The following is a 23766-nucleotide window of genomic DNA, read 5'->3' as shown; positions in this document are numbered from 1 at the left end:
TTAATTAAGGTAGAAGCACTTGGTACTATTTGCAGATTTTTAAATTAAAGTGCAGCTTTTAGTAACGTCTTTCAGAAAAAAGTCATTGTTACATGAGCTGCGCAGAATATGAACTTTGAATCTAAAGTTGCAGTACAAGAGGAAATCGGCATCATTCACATCTGTAGTCATAAAACAAGCATTAATGTGCAAAGAGTCTGCTGTATGTATTGCTTTAAGTAACAGAACACATAGCTTAATTTTTGGGTTAATTGTTTAATGAGTGCATCAGTATCAAAGCTTTTTGACTTTATTGCCTGTGTTGCTCCATCTCAACACAGATGTGAGATGTGAGATCAGAATGCTGAAACATGGAAGGAGGTCTGTGTATGTGCTAACATAATAGATGCAGCTTGTGTTAAGACACCGGAACATTTTATCAGGCATACTTAACAGTGATATAACTAAAGCTCTGTTGAAGTAGGTGATCTCCTGGAGATAATAGTTTGCTGAATAGCATTATAATTAGCTGGCTAGAGGATTCTTTACAGAAAAAAGTCTCTACTTACAAACAAAGGGAAAGTTTCTATTTACAGAATATTTTTCTTAGTAGGCTTCTATTTATAGGATTTTTTATCTGCAAATTAGAAGAGTGGTTTTATGATTGATTTTCAGTGACTTGTAGTAGAACTTAATTTTAGAATTCAGTAGCTCTCTCTGAGGAAACAAAAATACAGGCAATCCCATTTTGAAGCTGCACCATATAGTCTTCTTAGTGTCATAAAGTTGAGTATAAGGAAAAGGGTGTCTTCAGAGTCTGGCTTAAGTAAGTGACAGGAAGATTAAAAATACCATTTTACTCTTGGCAAAGATTTTTTTTAAATGGTGGTACACTCCAGGAATATAGTAGTGTTACAATTTTCATACTGAGATAAAAAGAATTCCAGCTCCCTCAGTGAACCTAACACCTTAGACCCTGAGGAGGAGTTTTTCTGACTCCTAGCAGAAGTTAGGATTTCCAGAAATGTTACTGGAAGTCTTCTGGAAAGGAAATCATAACTAGATAAAAATGCCTAAAATGAAAGCCTAAATATGTGTGCTCATGCTCCAAGAAATTGTGGACTAAAAACTTTCACTGCTCTCAGTCATTTAGTTCTAAATATGAGGTGTTAGGATAAGTTTATAGCCACACCCAGTCCCTCTATTCCAGGATGAATCAACCTCTTGCTGTTTTCTCTGCCAGTTTCTTCGAGATACTCAATGAGCACTGGGGGCAATGAAAGTATACCCATGGCTTCCTAATGCTTGCACTTAAATCACTGTTTTTAAGCTGGAGTTTGGTTTGCAGAGTTGCCCAGTGTTGACTGACTTGCAGGTAGCAGGATCTCACTGGGCTTGGAGGACCAAAGACAATCTCAGCCCTTTCTGAAGAGCTGCAGAAAAGGATGGCAGACTGCAGCAGTACGATGGATGTATCAGTGAAACCACTGAAGTCTGTAGAGTTCTGTTTAGTTAAATCTGTCACCTCATTTACTTGCCAATATCAGTGTCTAGCCATAGCTGCTCTAGAAAACACAACAGTTGATTCTCCATGAACTATAATTAACACTAAATATCTGCTTTTCCTCCCAGACTTGGTGAATTTCTGTAGTATCCTCCAAGTCTAAGGTTTTGTACTTTTCAAAGACTGAAGTTTGCTGAGGACAAGCTCAGAGATCTGTCTGGAAATTGCATTCTTGTGTGAGCTTCTTGCCTTTCCTTGACCTCTTAATTTTGTCCTTTTTGGGAGAAGAAAGTAAAAATACGAGAGTGAGATAAGAACATGACAGATTTTGTTATTCGGATCTGCCATACATAAAACAGTACTTCTAAACTATGCTGCTTGTAACTTGTAAGTTAATGAATTGGACAAAATGGCATATTACCCTCTGCTGTTAGTTAAAAATAGTCATGAAGGCTTCGTCTCTTCTCAGTACTAACTGTACTTCAGTGAACCACTCTTGAGTAGCAAATGCTTGTTAAATATTTCTGTCACTCTAGGCTGTTGTGAGAATAATTTTTTTGATCAGTCTGAACTAGTACATTCAAGTAGTGTCCTTATTCACTCAACAGACAATTGTAAAGTACTGAAGTTGTAAAAAGCTGTTGGATGAGCAGCCAACTGGCAATGTAGTAACAACTGAACTATTGGATTGCTGTCTTTAGCTTCACATTATCTACTTTGTCGTGGGCTGCCTAGGTGGGACTGAAACTGTGGTTTAAGTCCGGTTAAAAGCTCAGATGCAGATGAGAGTTAGAGAAAGAATGTGCTGTGTTTCTAGCCAACACAGGGGATGGTATTCCCCCAGCATTGTAAATCATTGCTGTAGCTGACATATCTGGTACTTAAGTTAGTTGCCACAGGCCTTGATAGCGGAAGTTGTTGATGCTGCATAAGAGGTTGGTATGCCCGTTGTCTCAAAATTGTCATAATTTCACAGTGCTACCAGTTAGTCAACATGGGATTGCTGAAGCTGTCTGGTGTGACTTTTCTCCCTGAATCAGCTGATATTTTTTCAAAAGGTTTCTGTCTCACTCTTAGTGTTTTGTTGCTGCCTCTTACAGGTGAAGTCTTAAAATAGTTTCACTGGACAAATATGCCATAAAGTACTCTTGGGCAGCTGTGTGTTCTCTCTGTGCAGTCCAGCATACTAGATAAAAGTTAATAGGGCAGTTGCACATTATCCGTTTGGACCGTATGTTCAGCCAGTCAGACTTTTATTTCTCATGCTATGGGATTCTATGTCTGGTCCCAGAACTGCAAAATGGCTGAGGTTGGCTGTGACCTCTGGAGGTCATCTTGTCTACTAGCTCCCCCACTCAAGCAGGGCCACCTGTAGCTGGTTACCCAGAACACGTCCAGAGAGCTTTTGAGTAGCTCTAAGGATGGAGACTCCACATCATCTCTGGGCAACCTATGCAGTGTTTGTTAATCCTTATGGTGAAAAAGTGTTTCTTAATGTTTGGAGGGAACTTCCTGTGTGTCATTTTGTACCCATTGCCTCTGCTTCTGTTACTGAGCACCACTGAAAAGAGCCTGGCTCCACCCTCTTTGCATCCCTCCTTGAATTGTATGTATATATGTTTTTGTAAGTCCTTTTCCGTAAAGTCCTTTCTAGCTGGTTGGCCTCAGCTTGTGTGGTGCCTGTAGTTGTCCGCAGCTGTAGGACTTCGCACTTCCCTTCATTGGACTTCACGAGGTTCCTGTCATCCCGTTTCTCCAGCAGCAATGTCAGTTGGGCAGTTGTCTTCAGTCTTGCTCTTGCATATGGCTAGCAGCTTCTCCAAGACAGCAGTGGATTTTTTGTGTGGGATACAATCTGTTGCATCAGCAGTTCTCAACACTAAATAGATTTTGAAGCATTGCTGTCCGGTATGTTTACATTTTGAATGTTAAATCCATGTGCTGGATTTCCATTTAAGTATAAGATGACGTGAGTGTTCTATCCCTATATCCAAGCAACAGCATGAATTAGATGATAGGGTGCAGACACAGTTGCACACAGTTTTGAGTAAGGCTTCCTCCTTGCTGCTGATGTCATCAAGAGAGGGTTAAGCAGCACAGAAGTATGCAGATGGTTTCAGCTGATTGTTGCTCTTTAAGAGGTGACGTTTAGGCTTTGTGCAGACATAGCTACATAGCTATGGATCTGTGTATCACAGTTGTGAAGCATTGAGAGTGGTAGCTTGTAAGGATTGTTTTAAGCAAATAATGACTTTGGTCTTGTGACTGGTACCACATGCATTAATGACTACTCTGACATCACTCAAATTTCTCTGAGGTACAGATGCTGTCGTTGCTAATTTGTGATCATAAGTTAGACCTTGATTTTTCCAAGATGCCTTCTTTCATCTGGTTTTGTTTGCTAGTTCCCTCTTGTACATGAATGCAGTTTGCATGTGCATAGCCTAGTGACACATTTACTGAAGTTCCACAGAAAAATAAGCTTTCATATTTGGACATGTGAAACTAATCAAGCTGTCCAGCTGCTGGAAGCAGGTTTCCCTTGCTAGCACTCATCAGAGCTAATGTATTAATAGTTCTTTTATGAAAGTGCAAGGCAAACATCAGAAGACTTATGTGCATCAATCACTTGCTCATGCTAATTAGTAGGCTATCTGATAACAGATTTGTTACATATTGCCAAACCAGTACCAGCATGATGTTTTTTGATCAGCCATCTACATTAATAGAAGGCAGAGTTTGGACATCTGTCATGTGTAGACTAGCTGAGATTTTCTTAGCTCACATACAGTACTTGTACAGAGCAGCAACCTTCCAAGCACCGTGGCTCTCCACTTTAGACATTTGATGCTTGTCTTTGCAGTCCCAAGAAATATCCCAAGTGATAGGTGGTTTTTTTTAGTATGGTACTTGCTTTCAACCATATGAGGAAAGATGTCTTGGATACAAAACTCAGGTGTAGGTTGTGAGAGCAGAGAATTTTTAGAGTGCTGTCTTAGCTCATTTCACTTTCAAGAAGAAGTGTAGTTAATCCTCTAACCCATCACAAATGTCTGTGCGATTATCAAATTAATTATCAGGCAACTGGTTTGGGGCCACCCACGTTTCTTGCTTCACTGTATTTTAATCATTAGCAGCAGCACTAGGAGCTGCAGTGAAACCTTGCATGTGAAAGCCTTGCCACAGTGACAAAGGCTTATGCAAGATTTAACCTTACACTTGCATGTGTTGTGTGAATGCATTGGCCGGCAGTGACTAGCACAATTAGCACTATACAGCATGTCCATCGACAGGAGCTCTTCGGCAGCATACCAGTTTTAAAAGACTTCTGTTTGTGGTGTGACTGGCACTGAGCAGCAATTCACGATGTCACTCTTATTTAGCTCTCCAGACTGCCTAGACTTTCCAGCCACTTGCATGCTAGAGTTGTTTGCTCTGACAGTGCTGCTTGTATTTTAGTTACTTGACAGTGTTTGAGGTAGGACTGTCCCAGTAGCTAACGCCAAATGTGAAGAGATGTAAACCAGTTTAAGTTGGGCTCTGGAGCCATCAACAACTCCCACAGGCTGTAAGCTGTGAGGTAAAAGCATTGACAGCCCTGCTTTACCCTCCTGTCTACCTCCTGTGTTCCACTAGGTATTGGGAAAGCTATCATTCATAGAACACATGCAGTACATGTTATTTCAAGTGACTAAACTATGAACTTTTTTACTGTAATGATGATTTATGAAGTCACTGATGTCAGAACTTGTTTAAATACAGGTTTGAACCATTTTATGTTTTGCAACGTAACGGGAGCCTTCAAATGTGGATGTAGTTAGCCTGGTACAGAACACTGCCATGGACAGAAAAGTAACCATTCTAGAATAATTATCTGCAAAAAATAGTTGAATACATACAAATATGATGTATATTCTAGGTGAGAAGCAGTTTTCTAGTATTGGGAAGTGTAAGACCAATATTTAATTCATTTTTTATGTGAACTGAGCAGAATACATCTTTGAAATAGATTTTAATCCCACACCTCTTTTCTAAAAATGGTTCACAATTTCTTTGACTTCTTAACTATCAATTATTTATTGAAAGAGGCTGTAATTTATTTTTCCATTAATCAAAACAAATAGCCTAATTTTGAATGCAAAATAAGGTCTGACTTGAAATTTTATTTGGTTTAGATCCTTTTGTGGATTTTGAGAAAAGGTCCTTGATTAGGTGGAAGTTTCAGCTTGTTCCTTAAGAAGAATTAAGCACCACCTTCAGCTTTTACAATCATGATTTCAGAGCTGGAAAAAGACATCTGAGAAAAGTAAACCAAATTGAATAATTTTAGAGCCTCTGTCAGAGTTAATCAAAATGTCTGTCATCTTTTGTATACAGTGCAGAAGAAAGATATCAAAGCTGCTTTTGGCAAAGTGAGTAGCTATATCTTAAGGAAGACCTTACTTGTCCCAAGGAATTGACATAGACCTTCACTAGAAATCTGGTTCAGTTGTTTGATTTCATGTCAGGAGGACATTCACTGTCATAGTAAAATATGTGCTAAACTTGTTAGATTGTTTAGTTTGGACATAGCCAGTTAATCATAGTAGTAGTGCTTTTTATGGACAGTCTTAAATGTGTCACAGTTCTAACAGAGTAACTTTAATGCTCAAATTCCAGTGGTTTTGTGAATAATGCATGTCATGGAGTTAAAACTTAAAATGTGAAGTATATGGATTTGGTTTTGTCCACAGTTGTTAGGAAATGTCTCACAAAACAGTACCAATGACAGAGTCTTGGCTCTCCACAGCATGCTTTTGATTTTTTTTTGCTTTTTAATTAAACTAAACTTGTGAATTTGCTAAAGCTGTTAAAATGCCATCTCATTGATATACAGCTGTTTTCCTTTCTCATTCCAAGTCTGATGTTGCACTCGTAATTTCTTAGATGTTTGAAGCATGAAATACTGTTTTGATCAGTTAAGTCTGCTAAGATTGTTTACTGAGTGACTGGGGACTGGTGTGAACTTTATCTTGAAGAAGCAAAGCATGCTCTATGTTTTAAGTCTGATTGCTTTGAAACCTGAAGTTACTGATGCTTGGTGTAGGACACTAACCATAAACAGATGTAGATGAAACAGCTGAAATGTTGTTCAGTTCACTTGCTAGTTGTGTACTGCTGTTGATGTGACTCATGAAAGATTAACAGTATCCTCTGGGCAGGCTTGATGCCTGCATACTTACTAGGTCCTAAATGAGTTGAATGTATTGGTAGGAGTTGCTACAGTTTGTAGCTGGTTTAGTAAGACAAGGACAGCTTTAGTTGGTGCATCTGTCAAACCTGAAGAAGTTAGTTGAAGAATTCTCAAACTGCAGGGTGATCACAATGTGTTTTGACACCTCTGTGCTTTCTTATTCTGGTTTGCCTGTTGCAACAATCTTTGGGTCCTCTGTACCAAACAGGGTAACTAGTCTTGTCTGTTAGTGTGTCCTGTTGCATTGTGCAAGCCTTCAAGAAAAAAAATAAATCGCATATTCTGGCACTTAATTCCAGAATCTTATGCTGCTTATATTTAAAAATTAGTGTTGTCTGAAGATTTATATTTCTCTTCTACCCATCTTTTTGAAGGATTTTCAGTGGAGCAATGTTCTTTATCCTGAAAGAGAGGAACAGACTGAACTTTCAGTATACATGTACTCCAAAAAGTATCAATTTCTTCCAGGAATTTTGTTTTATAGAGCTACTAATATAAGATAGATATTTTTTTATATCCTAGTTTTCATGCAGACCATTTCCTAAATATTTGTGGTGTGTTGAATGCCCTCTATTTAACTTCCTTCTTTTGAAATATTTCACAAAAAACCTACTCTCTGTTTTAGCTTCCAGTTCTTAATAAAAAACATTATTTGGTTGATTGTGGTGTTTAACAGAGAGCCACTTTCTCTCCCTTTCTGTGCCACTGCTGCTACCAGCAGTGTGGCATTTGCATGTTGATTTCATTCAGGTACTTGGTAAGCTCATAAGTTACGCTACTTGTTACAGATAAATAGAGGAGTCTTACTTAAAACAGATTCATCCAGAAACTTGCTAGTAACTTCCAGTATTTCCTGGTTCTTTTTTGCATGTATTTTTTTAAAGAAATGTGTAATTTCCTTGAAACATGTAATTACACTGGTCAATTAGCAAAAAGAGTTGCATCTAAAGTAATTGCATAGTGTAAAACATGTCTGAATTTTAACTTGGTTGGTTAGTTTGTTTTTTAAAATAACCCTGGTTGTTGAAGAACATGTAATTTAATACATAAATGTTTTATCTTTGGGAAAAAAAATATATAGGCTTTTGTTGCCCTAGAGAAACCACTTTAAGTTCATGCTCATCTATTACTTTTCTCTAGTTTATCATTGTTAGTTTAGTATGCTAATATACATTGTATTGAAACAGTAGTCATTCTTGGCTGTTTTAATACTGTGTGTAAGGAGGGACAGAACAGGTGATGATGTAAGACTGATAACATGGACAAATGAATAAGAGAAAAGTATGAGCTTTCAGTCTGTCCATTCCTCTGTGGACGGGAGGTTGTTGGAGGCAACTGTTCGCGTTTTGAATGTTTTTTAAGAGACTCATGGATTTAGCTGTTGGGACCATATGTCTTGATAGACTGTCCAAAGAGTTCATGATTTTCTACATAGAAGAGGTGGCAAGCTGAGATATAGGGCATTAATATAATTGAAGAGAATATTTAGAGCGTAGTGAATACATGACTTTACAGATCAGTAATTGAAAAAGTTCATACAGTAAATGAGCACTGAAGTTCTGAGCTAATGATCTTGAATTGTCCAGCTTGAGATACCCTAAAGGCTTGTGATCTGTCCCGCCACCCTGTTCTGCTTCTAAAATAAGGTCAGTGAAACATTGGAGGTTATAGCTGACATTTAATACATAAATAAAACCAGTAAGAACCAAAATGGCTAATAACCACTTTTTTGACACTGTCAGGAGGTTCAGGTTTTTCTCCTGTAGAATACCAAATAAGGAACTTTTTTTGGTGATTTTGCTGATTAGAGCAAGCTTTGATAATATCAATTCTATTAAGACACTTCCTTTTATTTCCTTCTTAATTTAGAATGACTTTTCCCATGGTGACTGCATGTCAAGGAATGAGACCAGTATGCTAGAACGCACCACAGCACCTCATGATGGACTACCAATGGCTTCCCATAGACCTCAGCGAGAAGGTATGTTGTCTGAGATTCCATGTGAGGAACACTTCTAGGATTATTTTGAATGCTAAACTCTGCTTGGAGATGTAGAAGTCTTGCCCTCTGTCTTGCTGTTCATCTGAATGAGAAACTGCAATGATTGGTGAGCATAATAGCTTCTCCGCTACCTCCTTGGACTTTTCTTTATTATAACAAGCTGTTATTTTTGTTAGCTGCTAACTACTAGTGACTGCCTGCACAAAAATTGCTTGCAAATGGGGGGGAAAAAAAAGAGGTAACATTAGAGACCAAACAAGAGAATTTAATGCAATTTTATTAACAGTGTTTGGATTTTTTTAAGAAAAACTAAACATGAAGATACTGTGTAGCAGTGGATAGCTTTTGCTACTTAATTCAGTTGTATTTCATCAGTCTTAAAAAGAAAAACAAGAAACAAACGCATATTAGGAGGTTTTATGAAAGTGGTAGTTTGGAGAAATGAGAGGCTTTCCATAGAAGTCAGTTGTCTTTTGGCTCTTTTGGGGAGAATGAGAACAAGGCTTCAGAATGTAAACAGAACTGTCCTGTGTATTTGACAGCACAGTTTCTTCTCTTTGAATGAAAGAGTGTTATTAAACACAGATTTATTGTTACCCATTACTCTTCATTAAGATTAGTGAATCACTTGTCTGCTCAAAATTATACTGTCCTGCAGATAGTGAAAAGCTGACAATCTGGGAAAACTATTGCTATTCCTTTTGTCCTCATACGTGTCTGTTTGTCTCTACTGTGAAGATTTAATTACATTTTTGAAGGCAGGCAATTTGAGAGTTTTAATTCCTTGCAAAAACACAGGGAAAGATTATGGCAGATTACAGACAACGAACCTGTTTCAAATTCTTTCATGGAGTTCAAAGTGTTCATATTCACAAATTGGACACACAAAGGGGAGACTTTCTTTAGCAACGCTCTTGAATTAAGTAATGGAAGCACAGAAAATTTGAATAATTGAATCTAGCAAAGAGCTTGCATATTTCTCAGCATTCGTATTATGTTGAGAAACTGCTGTGAAGGATCAGATATTTTGTGATATTTGCTGTGTAGGTATGTGATAGGCAGAAGTCTCGTTACTGTGTTAGAAATAGCACAGATACGAAAACATATTTTTTTATTCTCAGCTGTGATGAATATGATTTTTAGAAATCCTGACACTTAAAATGGAAGCAGTGTCATGTATACGTGCTTGACTTAATCATCCTGAATGCTTGTGCTGTGTCCAAAACAGATACAGAAATTAACACACTTCATTGGCTTGTACATTCAAATATTTTTTCTTGGTCTAGCTGTTTAGAGTATTTAAAATGTGATTATGGAAACAGAATTTTAAATTGGTCTACTGAAACTGTGGGACTAAACCTGTGCATCAACAGCACTGGAATTACCTGTTGTATCACCTATGAAGCATGCAACAGCAACAAAAAGAAGTTAAGGAAGTTCAAGGAACTACATTGTGTAGTAAAATTTCTTTATAATTGAGGACAAATATATTTAGCATTGGGAACACTCAATAGTTTAAAACAAACACAATCTCACTAGAAAGAAGCTTGCCTGTGAATGTTAAGTGTTCGTTTCCATAATTATGTATGCTAAATATATGCATGTAGTGAAATGCAATTTAAACCACTGTTTTCAGCTCCAGTCATGGGAGTCAGCTTTTTAATTAACTTATGAATATAAACTCAGCTTATGGTATAATTTTTAATATTGGCCTGTAAGAAACTGTACTGCACCAAAACTCACATTACGCCAGTCCTTTTTCTAACATAGTCCTTTTATCTATACCAGGCAGTTCAAAATTAAGGTCGCTAAACATCTGACTTTTCATGGTATATAGTTGTATGTTACTGCCTAGCAGATTTCTGTCCCAGATTTCTTTGACTTGTAATACCTGATCTTCATTAACTGATGAAAATGGAGTAATCATCTAGTGATCTGACTTCCAGGTAGAGGTTCACAAGCAGTGTACACCAGTACACCCAGTATTTGTCAGTCTCTACTAAAAGAATTGGAAGCCGAAACACTATCACTAGGTTTATATGCTGGCTTATTATTCTTTTAAGGAAATGGCCAATACTTAGTTATCTTAGAGCTGTCATGTTTGATGGGGATGATACTTTAATTGTAACTTTAATAAAATTAATTTCAAGATGTTTTAGTTAGACAAAATGGTTATTAGCTGGTCTCCAAAAATAAGCTTTGTAACATACACTTGTGGGAGGTCAATGCTTTTAAATTTATTTTTTTAAGTGTTATGAGTAGTTCCAAATCCCATGTAAACATGCAGTTAAAAATTGAAAGTAAAGGAAACTTTAGCTGGTAATACCACCTTCCCCCCACTCACCTGCAAAAATAAAGGATTTAAAAAACATTGAAAGGAGGCATTAATGGTGTAGGGCTAATCAAACTGTTTTGCTTTTTTTTTTTTCAATACATTTTTTTATGTAAAGATGTGTTAATGCTTTAAAGGAATAAAATTATATTGAATTCGTAGGCCAGCTTAAGAGGGAAAGTGAAAAGCCCATCTGGGCTACATAAGGATTTTTATGTAGAGTATTATCTGAATAATGTTACATGCTGTCAAGAAGATCTCCTGGCCCTGAAATCCATGTGGTGCTGCTGCTTACCAGGTCACAGCCAGGACTTGCCTTTTCCTGAATTCAGTAGAAGATGGGGAAGGAATGTTGAAGGAGCAACTACTTAAAAGTGTATTTCTTCCTTATCAATTCAATTTAATTATATTCTTTACAGTAGGATTGTAGTAGCCTTCTGCTTCTCCTCCTGATTTTGTCTCCTTCAGGCCTTCCCCGAGTGTTTCCTTCCACCTAAGTGTCTTTCAGAAATGTGGTTCCTCTGCCTTAGTTTGCTCTCATTCGTACTTGATGTTTCAGAAATGTGCATGTGGAAGGCACTGTCACTGACTTTTGTTAGCAATTCTTGGAATACAGCTGCAGGTTTATTTCCTGTCGTTGTCTTTTCACTTGCAGTAGTTGTATTGTATTTATTTATTTAGTATTGTATTTATTTAGACTTTCAGTCTAAATAAGCTCTTGAGTAATGCACAGGTTCTCATGTTCTGCAATGAAGGGCTTGTCGTCGGGCCAGAGAAGTACTTTGTAGGGAACCAGGCTCCACCTGCCCCCCGCATTTTGTAAAATAGAGTTTGAGAAGTAGTGGGGTTGTGCAAGCCAGTAAATAAACGCAGTGTTTCTCAGAGTAGCTTGGTAAGTAGTTACCTTTTCAAACTGTAATGTTAGTGTGTGAAATAAGGTGTTTTTCTTTCAGCTGTACACATTGAGAAGATAACCCTGAAAGGAGTACCAAGAAAAAGGGCTGACAAACATTTGGAATACACATTCAAAGTAAGCAAATAGCCTCCAGAATATTAAACTATTGTCTTCATGATACCTCTGTATTGTATACAGCTTGTTTCAAATACCTGCTCAGAAGGCAATGAAATCTTGGAATTATCCTATAATTATCTCATTCTGTGTGCAGATCAGATGTTTTATGTAGTTGTGGGCATAAGGTGGGAAGGTGTATAGCACCAGTCATAGCTGGATGTGTGACACCACTTCAGAAATCTTGGCTTTTGCTAATTTTCGATTAAGCGTTGCAAAGAATTCTAAAACCAGTGAAGTGTTTGCTCAAGTGGCATAGGAGTGCAGTTCTTGTGCCTGCAGCTATATGTTACTTGGAGTCATATGGTCATCTTGGATCTCTTTTCAGGAATGTTTACCATCAGAGGATAGTTCCTGTGTTTTCTGACAAAATTGGTTTATTTTTGAGACATTCAGGTTGCATAGTGCCATGTATCCGAATATCAGATCCTGACAATTTATTATGGAGTTACTTTGTTTCTTAAGGTAAAAACAAACAAGTTAAAATGCCAACAAACTTGGAAGGCCTACCCAGTATTGCCTTCACATATTAAAATAGCCAGAGGTAACATTGGAAAAAATTGTCAGTTAATTTCACACAAAACCAAAACACTTCTTCTTACTACTTTGAAAGAGAATCTTTCAGTATTGAGGTCTGGTATAAAGGCTGTAGGTGTTAAATAATAGCTACTGAGACCATTGGTGATGATATTCTAATTGAATAAAAGTAGTAATTTTCTTAGCAAGGGCTGACTAACATGAGTCATTTGGCCAATAGTGTGGGTCTGGTATTTTACCAGATTTGAACATAACAGTTACATTTTATCTTTTTTCTTCAAACAAAATAATGTTTTAGATCAAACATTATAACTGACCATTTGACATTGGTCATGGGAGCTCTTTGAAGAGGCAAACTTCAAAAAATGCCTTTTTTTTGCATCCTCTGAAAAGTGATGTGTTGATATCAAAGTTTGATATTATATTCTCTAAATGAATGTGAATTACAGAGTTTTGTCTTTTTTGGTATTACTAGGAGCTTAAAATTGGAATTAAATTTACACGTATGCTATTTATGTTTTTGAAGTAAGTAGGGACAACAGACACCTTGTTATGGATCATGTCTGAAGGTGAAATTGGGAAAAAATTCTGTATTCTTCTTGTGTTGAGGACTGTGATGTGGAATGTAGCTTTCAAAGTCTTAAAGGTTAACTTGCCCCACTATTTCAACCTTGTTGTAGATCTTTTGTCTGAATAGTCTGAACTGAGCGCTAGGTCAAATACAATAGTAGATAAGATAGATGGGAGAGCTTTGTACAGAATGCCCATATGGAATATTAATATTGAAAGTCACAAAACTATTTTGAAAATTCAGCAGGTAGATGGATTTGACAGTGGTTTTGAATTTCTTTGTTAAAGGGGGAATGTGGAGATATTCTGGGAAGTATTTGAGTAAACTTGAAACTCCTCCACCTCAGTTCTTTTAGGAAAGAGTTTCCTCTCTTCATCTGTGCAGGTATATACTGTGCTCCTCACTGCAGATCATGTTGTGCTTGCCCAGACACTGCTTTTTTAAGGTGATAGCTGCAATTACAGTGATGGCTTCCCAACTGAGGGCACCAAGAAGAGTTGGCATTTCTGGGGAATAAGTTGAAGTTAGTTGGTGGTTGACATTATCCTGTCAACTCTTGGGAGTAAATGAATGTTTATAATTGCTGTGTCTACTCCCATAACACAGAATCTTCCCATGCATGTAATGGGAATCTTAAGCCCACAAGTGGGCTTAAAGCCAGGCAGCGCTCATCTAACCAAGCTTCCTACTTTTTTTTTTTTCTCAAAATATGCATGTGAAGGTGCTGTTTTACTACTTGCATGTTGTGTCAGAACAATAAGCTACTGAAATATTATACAAGCATAAACCAAAATGCTGTCTTGATTCTTGAGTAACTTGTTAGTAACTTGCAGTACTCTTTCTGAGTTGTACCCTAAAACAACTTTGATATGACCATGTAAGATTCCAGCCTGAGGCAGATAAAATTGTTTTACTGGTAATACAAGCAGAGAGACATTTTTTTTCCCCCTTTTGTTTTGATTCATGAAAATCATAGCAAGAGCTCAATCCAGTGTATATGACCTTTAGTCCTTGCCTCTGGTACCTGGCTTTTGCAGTTAATGATACCTGTTTGATAAAAGTCCTATAATTACAGAGCCTTCTGCCTGGCTTCTTTCTGAGTCAGTACTTCAGTAATCTTCAGGGACTTCATTGCATTCACCTCAATTTCTTCATCCTCTCTTTAGCCACAAATAACATGAAGGTGATCTTAAAATGTACACTCAAAAGTAGTGTAAGTCTTTGAAAAAATACACCATTATCCTTGTTCTGCCTGGTATTTACTTATCTGCAAGTGTGAACTCATACTGAGATCATGATATTTATGGAAAAGTTAAGATTAGCTAACTGCTGTGATATTTGGAAAAAGGAACTTTCCTCATTCTTTTATCCTTCCTTACTAGGTAACCTGGTCCGACCTTTCGGTGACATGTGTAACAAAAACACACCAGGAGCTTCAGGAATTCCTGCTAAAAGTATGTATTGAAATATAAAAGTAGTGTTACACATCAGGCTTACAACTTCTGAAGTAGTCTAGGAGAGCTGTGATTTCTGGGGTGTAATTACACAAGCAAAAGCATGCTAGCAGCATATTTTACTTCATTGTATTAACCATTTAAATTACATATATTGCAGTAGAGCAGCTTGACAGATGAAGAAGCTCAACAGAATTGGGGAGTTCTGCAGAAGGAGTTAGTCTCATTTGAAATTGCTCTTGTAGTTTGAACTACTATAAAAGTGCCAGATGAGTTTTTAATATTCCCCACAGAGTTAGTGTATATGTACAAGCACTCCTCGTTTGCTTATTGATATCCCTCTTAGAATGACATTAAAGAGCATAATTTGTTGTTTTTAATTAATGAGGCAGAACCTTGAGCATCATAGTTCTTAATGTTACTGTTGTATTAATCAGTAGAACCAAGGCAGGTATATTCACTATCACAAGAAGCTAAATTTTAGGAAAATCTAGTACCTATTTGTGCATATGTGCATTTAGAAGAAATTAAAAGTTCTCAAATGGTTCTCCTCCCCACACATAGACCTCATGTGAGATGACATTGAACTGTGTGTTTCATTGCCAGAGTCTGATATTTTGGGTTCCACCTATTCTGGGAAATTCTGTATTTCAACTCTTCACTGTTCAGGGCACTAACAAAAGATCTGTTTTGGGCATGTTTTGATGGCATGTGGTGTTTCTTAACTGCAGTGTTAATTGCAAGGGGAAAGATAGTTAATTTACAAAGGTTGTTCACTGAATTATCCACATATTTTCCAGCATTGTAGAAATGAAGCAGTAAGCATTCACTGCTGTTTTAATCTAGATGGAATGTCTGTTTCCAAGAGTTCCCAGAGCTTGTTTTGTGACAATTTGAATAATGGATAGTATGTCTGGTGAATTACAGATGGCATTATGGGGTGTCCCACAACATAGGTTATGTGCATCTCCTGCTGAAGAGAACTTTAAAAGCAGGGCTGTCATACAGAATCCTGTGCAGCTCTGGGATGAATATGCCTCCTGTTCTACCTGTGAAGTAAAGACACCACAAGTTTCTGAAATTACCCTCTAATACCTACTTGCAGCCTGGAGGAGGACCCAGGCAAAAAAGGCAGGATTTGAAATGTTGAAGAGCTGTGCAGTTTCACTGATGGCAGCTCTTCAGATATGGAATGTTCCATGTGCTGGCTTGACTGCTACAGTGGAGTCTAGATATATTAGAAGGTGGCAGGACAAGAGGAAGACAACCACAGGCTGCTGTGAGCTTGCTGAGGTGCTCTGTGGAGAATGTGCACAGCTGAAAAATATATTTGGTTTGTGTTGGTTTGATAGCCATAAATAGAAAAAGAGAATTGTTAAATAAAGCAGGATAAAACTTATACTGTGCTTTAAAAAGCAGTGTAAAAGTATGACTGCTGTCCTGTTCATACACAGGTGCATTTTGCTTTTTGTTATTCTCTTTTCCAGTCTGCATGGCATTGTTAAGTAGTATGCTTAGTTTCTTGGAGACAGAAAAGAGGGTCAAAATACTTGATAGGAAATTCCAAGATTGTGGGTGATAGGAGCAGGATAACTGTAAAAATTGTTTCAGAATAGAAGCATCTATGGGGAAAGGTGAGGCAGTAAATGGGATAATGTGGATGCTTTGTATTTAAAGAGTGTATTCTCTTAGGTGGTAAGCTTAGAAAGTACTTTACATGTAGGAAATTACCCACATATGTGGAAGGACTATAATCTTGTAAGTAAAAAGGTTATCTCATTACCTGAAGTTTAAGTTAAGCATCTAATCTTGGGTTTGTATAACTGAATCTTTTCATTACAGAATGAATTTAATTGATTGTAAAGAAAATTCTGAGGAAAAAAGTTGTGATTGTTTCTGGAGGCAAATTTAAATAAAGAGAAAAACAACAGTACAGGAGGTTTTTAGTACCTCTTGGTTAATAATGACTAATTCTTCAGTCAGAGTTCTTCAATAGTCTGTATTGGTGCCAAAGAGGTCAGTTAAGAACAGCTGCTTCCAGCACTTCTTTCTGCTTTTATATCTAACACATTTCAAGTGCTATAGCGCTGTCCTAGTCTAATACTAACAGCATCTGTATAGATTCCAGAAGTTCCTTTTATGTACATTACCAAGGAATTATCTCATTTAATCTAGCTAAATGATGGTTATAAGTACAGTGCATTCGATCCTCCCTGATAATTTTTTAACATTATTTTCAGACCTACTTTGTGTGAAAGATTTAAGGAAATCAACAAGAGCTGTAAATTACTGGGGAAAAGAGCGTAGCATTGGTAAACCTCTGAACATAGTTCTTTCAAATAGAGCTTTAAACCATCTTGCACTTGGGTTTCATGTGAGGCTTTGCAGCAAAGCATTTCTCTAGCAAAACTTAAATTATGATAATTTGTTGAACCTTCAGTTTGTAATTTACCTTACTGAAATGGGAGCAGTAGAGTTTCTTGTTGATACTAGAAGATATAAAGACTGATGCTGAACAAATATAGTCTTTAAAATGTCAACTATTCATTTTTTAACATTAGCCTTTTTCTCAGCTCCCAAAGGAACTGTCTTCTGAAGCATTTGACAAGACTATTTTAAGAGCACTAAATCAGGGTTTTCAGAAGAGGGAAGAACGAAGGCATGCTGATCTTGAGCCCATAATCAGGTAAATATTTTAGCAAATAACCTGAAATGCATCACCTGAAAAGTGATTGAAGTCAAGCTAGATGACTCCCGGGGACAGTGGAAATTCTGCTACCTAAACACAAATTGTGAAGAATATGGGAATGCAGTGATAAAATAGATACCCTTGACTTTTTTTTTTTTTCCATGAAATTGAGACTTTTATGTAACTGTAATGGATTACTTCTTTAGAAGTAATCATACCATTATTTGTCCTGAGTAATAGTTTTATACCAATGATTGACACTTATGTGAGGGTCTTACCTCCATTATGCACAGGTATGTTTAGAAATACTAGAAACAGTAACTCAGAGCACCTATGTTTTAATTTTATGACAGGATAGAGTTAGAGACAGAACAGAATTTGAAAAGAATAAACAGGGATAGTGAATAATGTTTAAAGAATTAAATGTAGCTTACATATTTGTAAAAAAATGGTCGTTACCTCATAACCTATTTGTTATGAGAGTACTTGCTGTTACGTGGGATGCCTTGGTCAAGTCCTATAACTCAGAACAGCCATATGAATTTGGGTGTGCCTCCCTGTTTTTTTTGTTTGCTATGGATGTTTTATTACATTCTGTTTTTGTCAGGGTTGTTCAGTCTTGTTCAAAGCAACTTAAATTATTCATCAAGTTAGGCAGTGTCTCTTAAATTTGGATACATGTTGAAAGAATGAGGCACAGCTTTTCAAACTCCTGCTCAGAATGTACTGTGGGTCCAAGCCTCTGGGTTTTCTCTTAATAGCTTAGCTAGAGAAGATATGGAGCTTGTGTGTGCCTCAACCTCCCCGTTCCCAATTTTATTTTATTTTGACCTATAATATTATTTGCCTGTCTTTGTTGGCTTGACCGTCAAGCAAAAAACTAAATCTGTGTGAACAATTTTGGCTAATAAACATTCTGGTTTTAAATTGACAAACTTGTTAAATAAAGGTTGACTGAAAAGAATATACCTGTAATACAGGTCGTAGTATGGAACTATAATTACAATTTGCAAGTTACGTTGTGGCCATACTGGAATGCTACGTGAATAATCTCCTGATAATAACATTACAGTATTCAAATTTATTTTCCTTACAGTGTCAGTTTAGTATAAACATATACTTATTTGGGGGTATTAAGTATATGCCTAGTTGCCATAAATTGCTCTCCCTGCCGCTCCTCCAAAAAAATAGAACTTCCTGGTAAACAGTAACTGAAAGCTTGGTGTGAGAAGTAGAAAACATTCATTCTTGGCCTATTTTATTTGAAACTAATAGTTTGTTATTGATCTCTTGGGAACAAACACAGACCAGGTCAGAGCAATATTGAGAATACCACCCCATGCTCTTGGAGACAATTATGAAACTCAAATATTGACATTATAGGTGAATTCAACTTTGTATATAAACAAATAAACATATTTAAGGAAAAGATGCATGGTTTTGGAAAATGAAGTGTGTTCTCAGTTAACAACAACAAGAAAGTTGAAATATAAGGTCCAGTACTTTTTGACTCAGTCCAGACTCCTGTTTGATAAATTGTTACAGGTGGCTTGAATGTTTGAATTGGGATGGCTCAAAAGTGATACCTTTTAGACAAACAAACAAAAAAAATCATACTGCCAGTGCCTTGTACTGGCTGTACTTCAGCTTTACACTGGCACTGGACAACAAAGCTCAAAAGTAGCACTATCATTGTTTATGCTGACCGTGCAATTTGAAGTGTTTGGACTGCCTATTTTGCTCTTAAATGGTACAGTAGTAAGGTTTTGTCTTCTTCCTGTAGAATATTACTTACAGTTTAATAAACTCTTGCTTAAATTTCAGGCAGCTATTTTCAAATACATCGCAAGCTTTTCTGCAGAATCAGAGAGTATACAACTTCTTCCAATCAATTTCATCAGAATCTTTGCACACTCACAGTAAGAACTGTCCTAATACTGGTTTGTGTAACAAAAAGTCTGTAAAAAGCTGTTCTTCCTTCCATGTCTAATTACAGTTTCTAATTATATAATCATGTTACATTGTATTCCAGTAGTTGTATTTGAACTCCCCGCCAAGGTATAGTTGCTTCAGCAGATACTCATGCTTTTGACAGTGGGAACATACTATGTAGCATCAGCTTGTGTTCTTTTTCTTCCTTCTCATCTGTACCTTCATGCTATTAAAATAGGTAATTATATAACCGAGTTACATGCAACAGCTGGAGACTTTTTTCTTTTAAGAAATCCTAAACTTTGGAACAAAAAGCTTGAGCTGTCCCCCCCCAAAATCATATACTGTGTTTTATTCACTTTCTCTTGTAGATTAAGCATTTGTTTTGATATTTAAGCTGTGTTTTGTTTTGAGTATGTAGTACATAAATTATGGGATGGCCCTAATTTCAGAACATAGAGAATCTTGTTCAGAGCATTTACATTTGCAGAGATTTCCTTGGTAGACCTCTTACCTACTTAAATATTGCAAATTGTTTGTGTGACCTAAGTTTAGCTTCTCTGTATGGTTGCCTTACGACACAATCTTTGTTTCTGTTTAATCTTTTCTTCCTTTCAGTTCATGTTACACACCATGACAGTTAAGGCACTGATTTTGAGGCTACTGCCTCAGAATTTGCAGAAGATTTTAGTAAAGAATATATTAAGTTGGAGTTTTCATACAGACTGCTCATATATGCCTGGAAGGAAACAGAGGAATGATGGCTGACTAATTTGAAATTATATGGGAGATCTGTGACAAATGTGCCATAGTGAGAGAGAGGGACTGAAATTAGGATAGAAGCTGTAACATTTGGGAGCTTTGTGAAAATGTTAAGCTAAGGAGGTCCAGGGTGGTTGTGAAACTGGCTGGAATTTACTGCTGTGTAAATTCTGACACCTCTTTTGTACTGAAAGACTACATGGGGAGAAAAGAGTTTCCAAAGTCCAGAAAGTTTCGTGTTAATGATAGACACTGCAGAGGGTCTGCATATTTTAGTCTGTAGACTACATCTAGGTGGGAAAGACTTGCACATCCATTTTTGTTCGTGGTTATAGTTTGAAATGGTGTGAAAAAGAATCAGTGTCAACCTCTGTCACAACAGACTTGACTGGGTTAGTGCAGGGTGGAAATGATCTACAGGATAGGTAGATCAGAAGGGTAAAATGGACAAATGTCAATTCTGCAGAAGTCTTGCAAACTATGTGATCATAAATGGGAGAACAATTTTATAATAATAAGTAAATAATAGGTTGAGTAGCTTAATTGTTTAGCAGAGAGGAGGAAGAACTCCAAATGGAAGATGACTGAAGTGTTCAAACACCAAATAGTCATAATGTAAAGAAGATGATCTGTTCTCTGTGAAGGATAAGACCGAGAGTGCTGGGTTTAACTTGCTATGAGGAAGATTAGGACCAGGGGCAGGCAAGAATCTGGTGATTACCAGGCAAGTCCAAAGCAGAGAGGCAGGTCTGAAGTCAAAGCAGAGAAAAACAAGTCAGTAGGTCAGGGTTCAGAACAACAGGATCAGTGGCCAGGCACAGGCATCGTTGCTGTGCACCCCAAGCAAGGGACTAAGTTCAAATGTGGCTCCCAAGCCAAAGGATTGAAGGCCCCAGATGAGGCCTCTGCCAGTTCTTTTCCCAGCAGTATCACCCAGAGTTGCAAAACTACACTGTATCAGATTAGATCTTCAGCCCAGGCAGGTGAGGTGCCCTCGGGAGGGCAGAGGTGGAGGTTCCAAAGCCCATTGGTGTGGTTCAGGTGACATTCAGTTAGTTTGGTAAAGACAAATAATGCGGTAATTGTAAGCATAGGTGTTACTCTTCTGAGAAGGGGGAATAGATTACTTGTCTGGGGTTGCTAACAATCATGTTTCCCTTGGTCCAGGCTAATGGGGCTGTACTAGGTCAAAAGTACTCACCCTGTTAATTGCCAAAACCACCGCGATTAAGTGACTCATAAGTTTTTTTTATTCATGGCTTTTGTGTTTTTCTAGGTTTCTTGCATGGGATACCTGGAACCTAGCTAATAATTCACTTGCAAGTTAGCCCATGGTGGCATATTGGAATGTGGTGATAAGTGTTGGGGGAGGAAGCACATATTTCAGAAAAATCTCATCATAGTTCTCAAATTGCATGTGCAGAATTAATTGGCAGACAGGGCATTTGTGGCTTAAATTGGTGTCTTTGGTTGCTACTTAGAGTTGGGGATAAAAATATCTCTTCATGGAAATAGAAAAGTATTATTTTTCGGAAGGACATGGTTTTAGTAAAACCTATGTGGAAATAAATTCTATGTTCAGTGAATGGTACCCTAAATAATAGTTGGGATCTCACATTGAATAATATTTTCAGTAATCATAATTGTGCCACCATGGTTCCATTAAGGAGGAAATCAATTAGCTCCCTCCTAGTTCCTAACATCAGGCATTGTAGACACCTTTTCAGGTTGGAGTAGACTTTAGGTTCCAACAGACTTTACCAGAGCATGATCTCTGGGGACTTAGCATCTTCAATACAGACAATATTCAGAAGGCTCTTCCTGTCAACATTTTAAGTTCCTAAGTAACAGTTTTCAGATGCTTTTACCTGCACTAACTTGGAACTTTCTGAGAGGGAAAGAGTAGTCTCCTAGAATTAGGTTCATTACCAAACTAAGTCCCTTTTCAGAGCATGACAGTGGATATTTTTGCAACAAAACTGAAAATATTATTGCCACTTTTTTTTTCCATCCTGTCTGGCATAAAGAGGCAAAAATTGTGTGTGAAGACAGTGTTACAGGCACTAGAAAACTTTAGCCCAAATTTGGTCTGTCATACCAGGCAAATAATTTGACAGTGGAGGAGTGTAACTTGTTGCAGAAGAATCCTGGTAACTATTGTTGGTCTCCTTTCATTTCTTGCTGTAACACAAAAGGATTGTAAAAAAAAATCTGAGGTGTGCAGGACAATAGGAATATTTCCAATACTGTAATCACAATCTTAACCTTTTGAAATTGCACCCTAGTTTTAAAATTGTTTTGCACACTCTTTTCTTCAAAATAAAAGTATCTCCTTTACTCTTGGAGATTGCCTTGTTTGAAGGAGACTATGTTCAAATTATTGCCACATGCAGACCTAGTAAGTTTAGTCTTCAGTTTCCCCAGCCTTCAGTGTAGTGCAAGCATTCTGGAACTGTCCAGTTGTTCAAGATCTATAAAGTTACTACGTGAACTTTATTCTCTGCAGGTAACTTACAACCCTCTTTGAAGACGGTTAAGGCACCAGAACACTTCAAGGAGGACAGTTCAGAAGCTTCAAGTCAGGAGGAAGGTAGTTGTGTACTCAAAGGTGGTTCTTCTCTGAGAAATTTTGCCACATTCAGTTCTGGAAAATCACACAGTAGCCTGATTTCTTCATTGGTGTAAAGCTGAGAGATTTGATTGAAATCTGCCATGTAAAGAATTTTTGTATGCTTTCAGCAGTTTCCTTAGGAGGTTGCTAATTTCAAGGAGTGGGAGTGTTCATAGACAGCTCAGAGGCAGGAGTTCACAGCTGGGTTGAGCAACTAGGAAGATATACTTTGCAGTTTACTTGAGTCAAGGTTGTTTGTAACTTTTAATGTCTTTACCTGTTTTTCAGTAACCAGGGTTTGAAGTTGAGTGCAGCGTTTTAAGAGTCACAGACTGTTTTGCATTAAGTGTACTAAATTTGTCTAGCTTTTATTTTTACTCAGGAAGGGCGTTCAAGTTTTCCCTCTTCTTGCTCTGTTAGGACTGTGGTGTTTAGGACTGGTTACAGTCTGATAGCTGGTGTTTTCCAAATACCTCAAAAACAGTTCACATGTGGAAGCAGCAGCTTAGTGGCTAGTCCATAATTCTTTTCTGAGAGGAATGGGAAACCAGTTTTGCATTGTTCTCAGTAGCAAACAAGTATAAGCCTCTGGTAGGTGGAAAGGATGAGAGGTGGGACAGATGGGTGAACGTGGACCAGTGAACACTTCTACTGGCTGTCACAGAATGACACCACCCATATCCTGTTACACATTACTAACTAGTAAGAGGCTTTCAGTTGATCTTGCGTGCAATCGGTAATCCACATACGCAGTTGAGACAGCTTTTATTACTTAAAAAATGTATTACCATATTCTTCTTTAGCATTTAGAATGAACCAAATAAATTTACAATATATTTGGAAATTTCTCTGATAGTTTTTTACATACTGTCCTTAAAAAAACCAAACAAACCCAAAACAAAAAACTGTTCACCTGATGGAACTACAGTGCATTTCAGAACAGCTTTTGTGTCATTTTAGTGAAGTCCTACCAGAAGTTTAAAAATTGTGAAGAATGTTTTTTTACAAATAATAATTTGGGCTTGTTAGTAGCATTTAGTGGAGTTTCAGGCAAAATGATAGCTACCAAAAAGGGCAAGATCAGCAGTTGG

The 23766-nt window shown here is 37.3% G+C and overlaps 1 protein-coding gene across 4 annotated transcripts in view; it reads left to right on the top strand.

Moving 5' to 3' along the window:
• ZCCHC2 (zinc finger CCHC-type containing 2) overlaps window positions 1-23766 on the top strand; it is a 41706-nt gene that overhangs the window by 4657 nt on the left and 13283 nt on the right. For 2 of the 4 annotated variants that reach the window (XM_051610052.1, XM_051610050.1), the window contains exons 2-7: window positions 8586-8697; window positions 12004-12080; window positions 14610-14681; window positions 17255-17367; window positions 19195-19289; window positions 22571-22654. In XM_051610052.1, the coding sequence (XP_051466012.1) occupies window positions 8586-8697; window positions 12004-12080; window positions 14610-14681; window positions 17255-17367; window positions 19195-19289; window positions 22571-22654 (553 nt within the window). The remainder of the gene's footprint in view (window positions 1-8585; window positions 8698-12003; window positions 12081-14609; window positions 14682-17254; window positions 17368-19194; window positions 19290-22570; window positions 22655-23766) is intronic. The other 2 variants (XM_051610054.1, XM_051610053.1) reach the window with 1 other exon arrangement.

This window comes from Apus apus, chromosome 2, assembly GCF_020740795.1.
Source record: "Apus apus isolate bApuApu2 chromosome 2, bApuApu2.pri.cur, whole genome shotgun sequence".
In the NCBI taxonomy this organism is placed as follows: domain Eukaryota; kingdom Metazoa; phylum Chordata; class Aves; order Apodiformes; family Apodidae; genus Apus; species Apus apus.
This window is presented reverse-complemented; position numbering and strand designations above follow the sequence as displayed.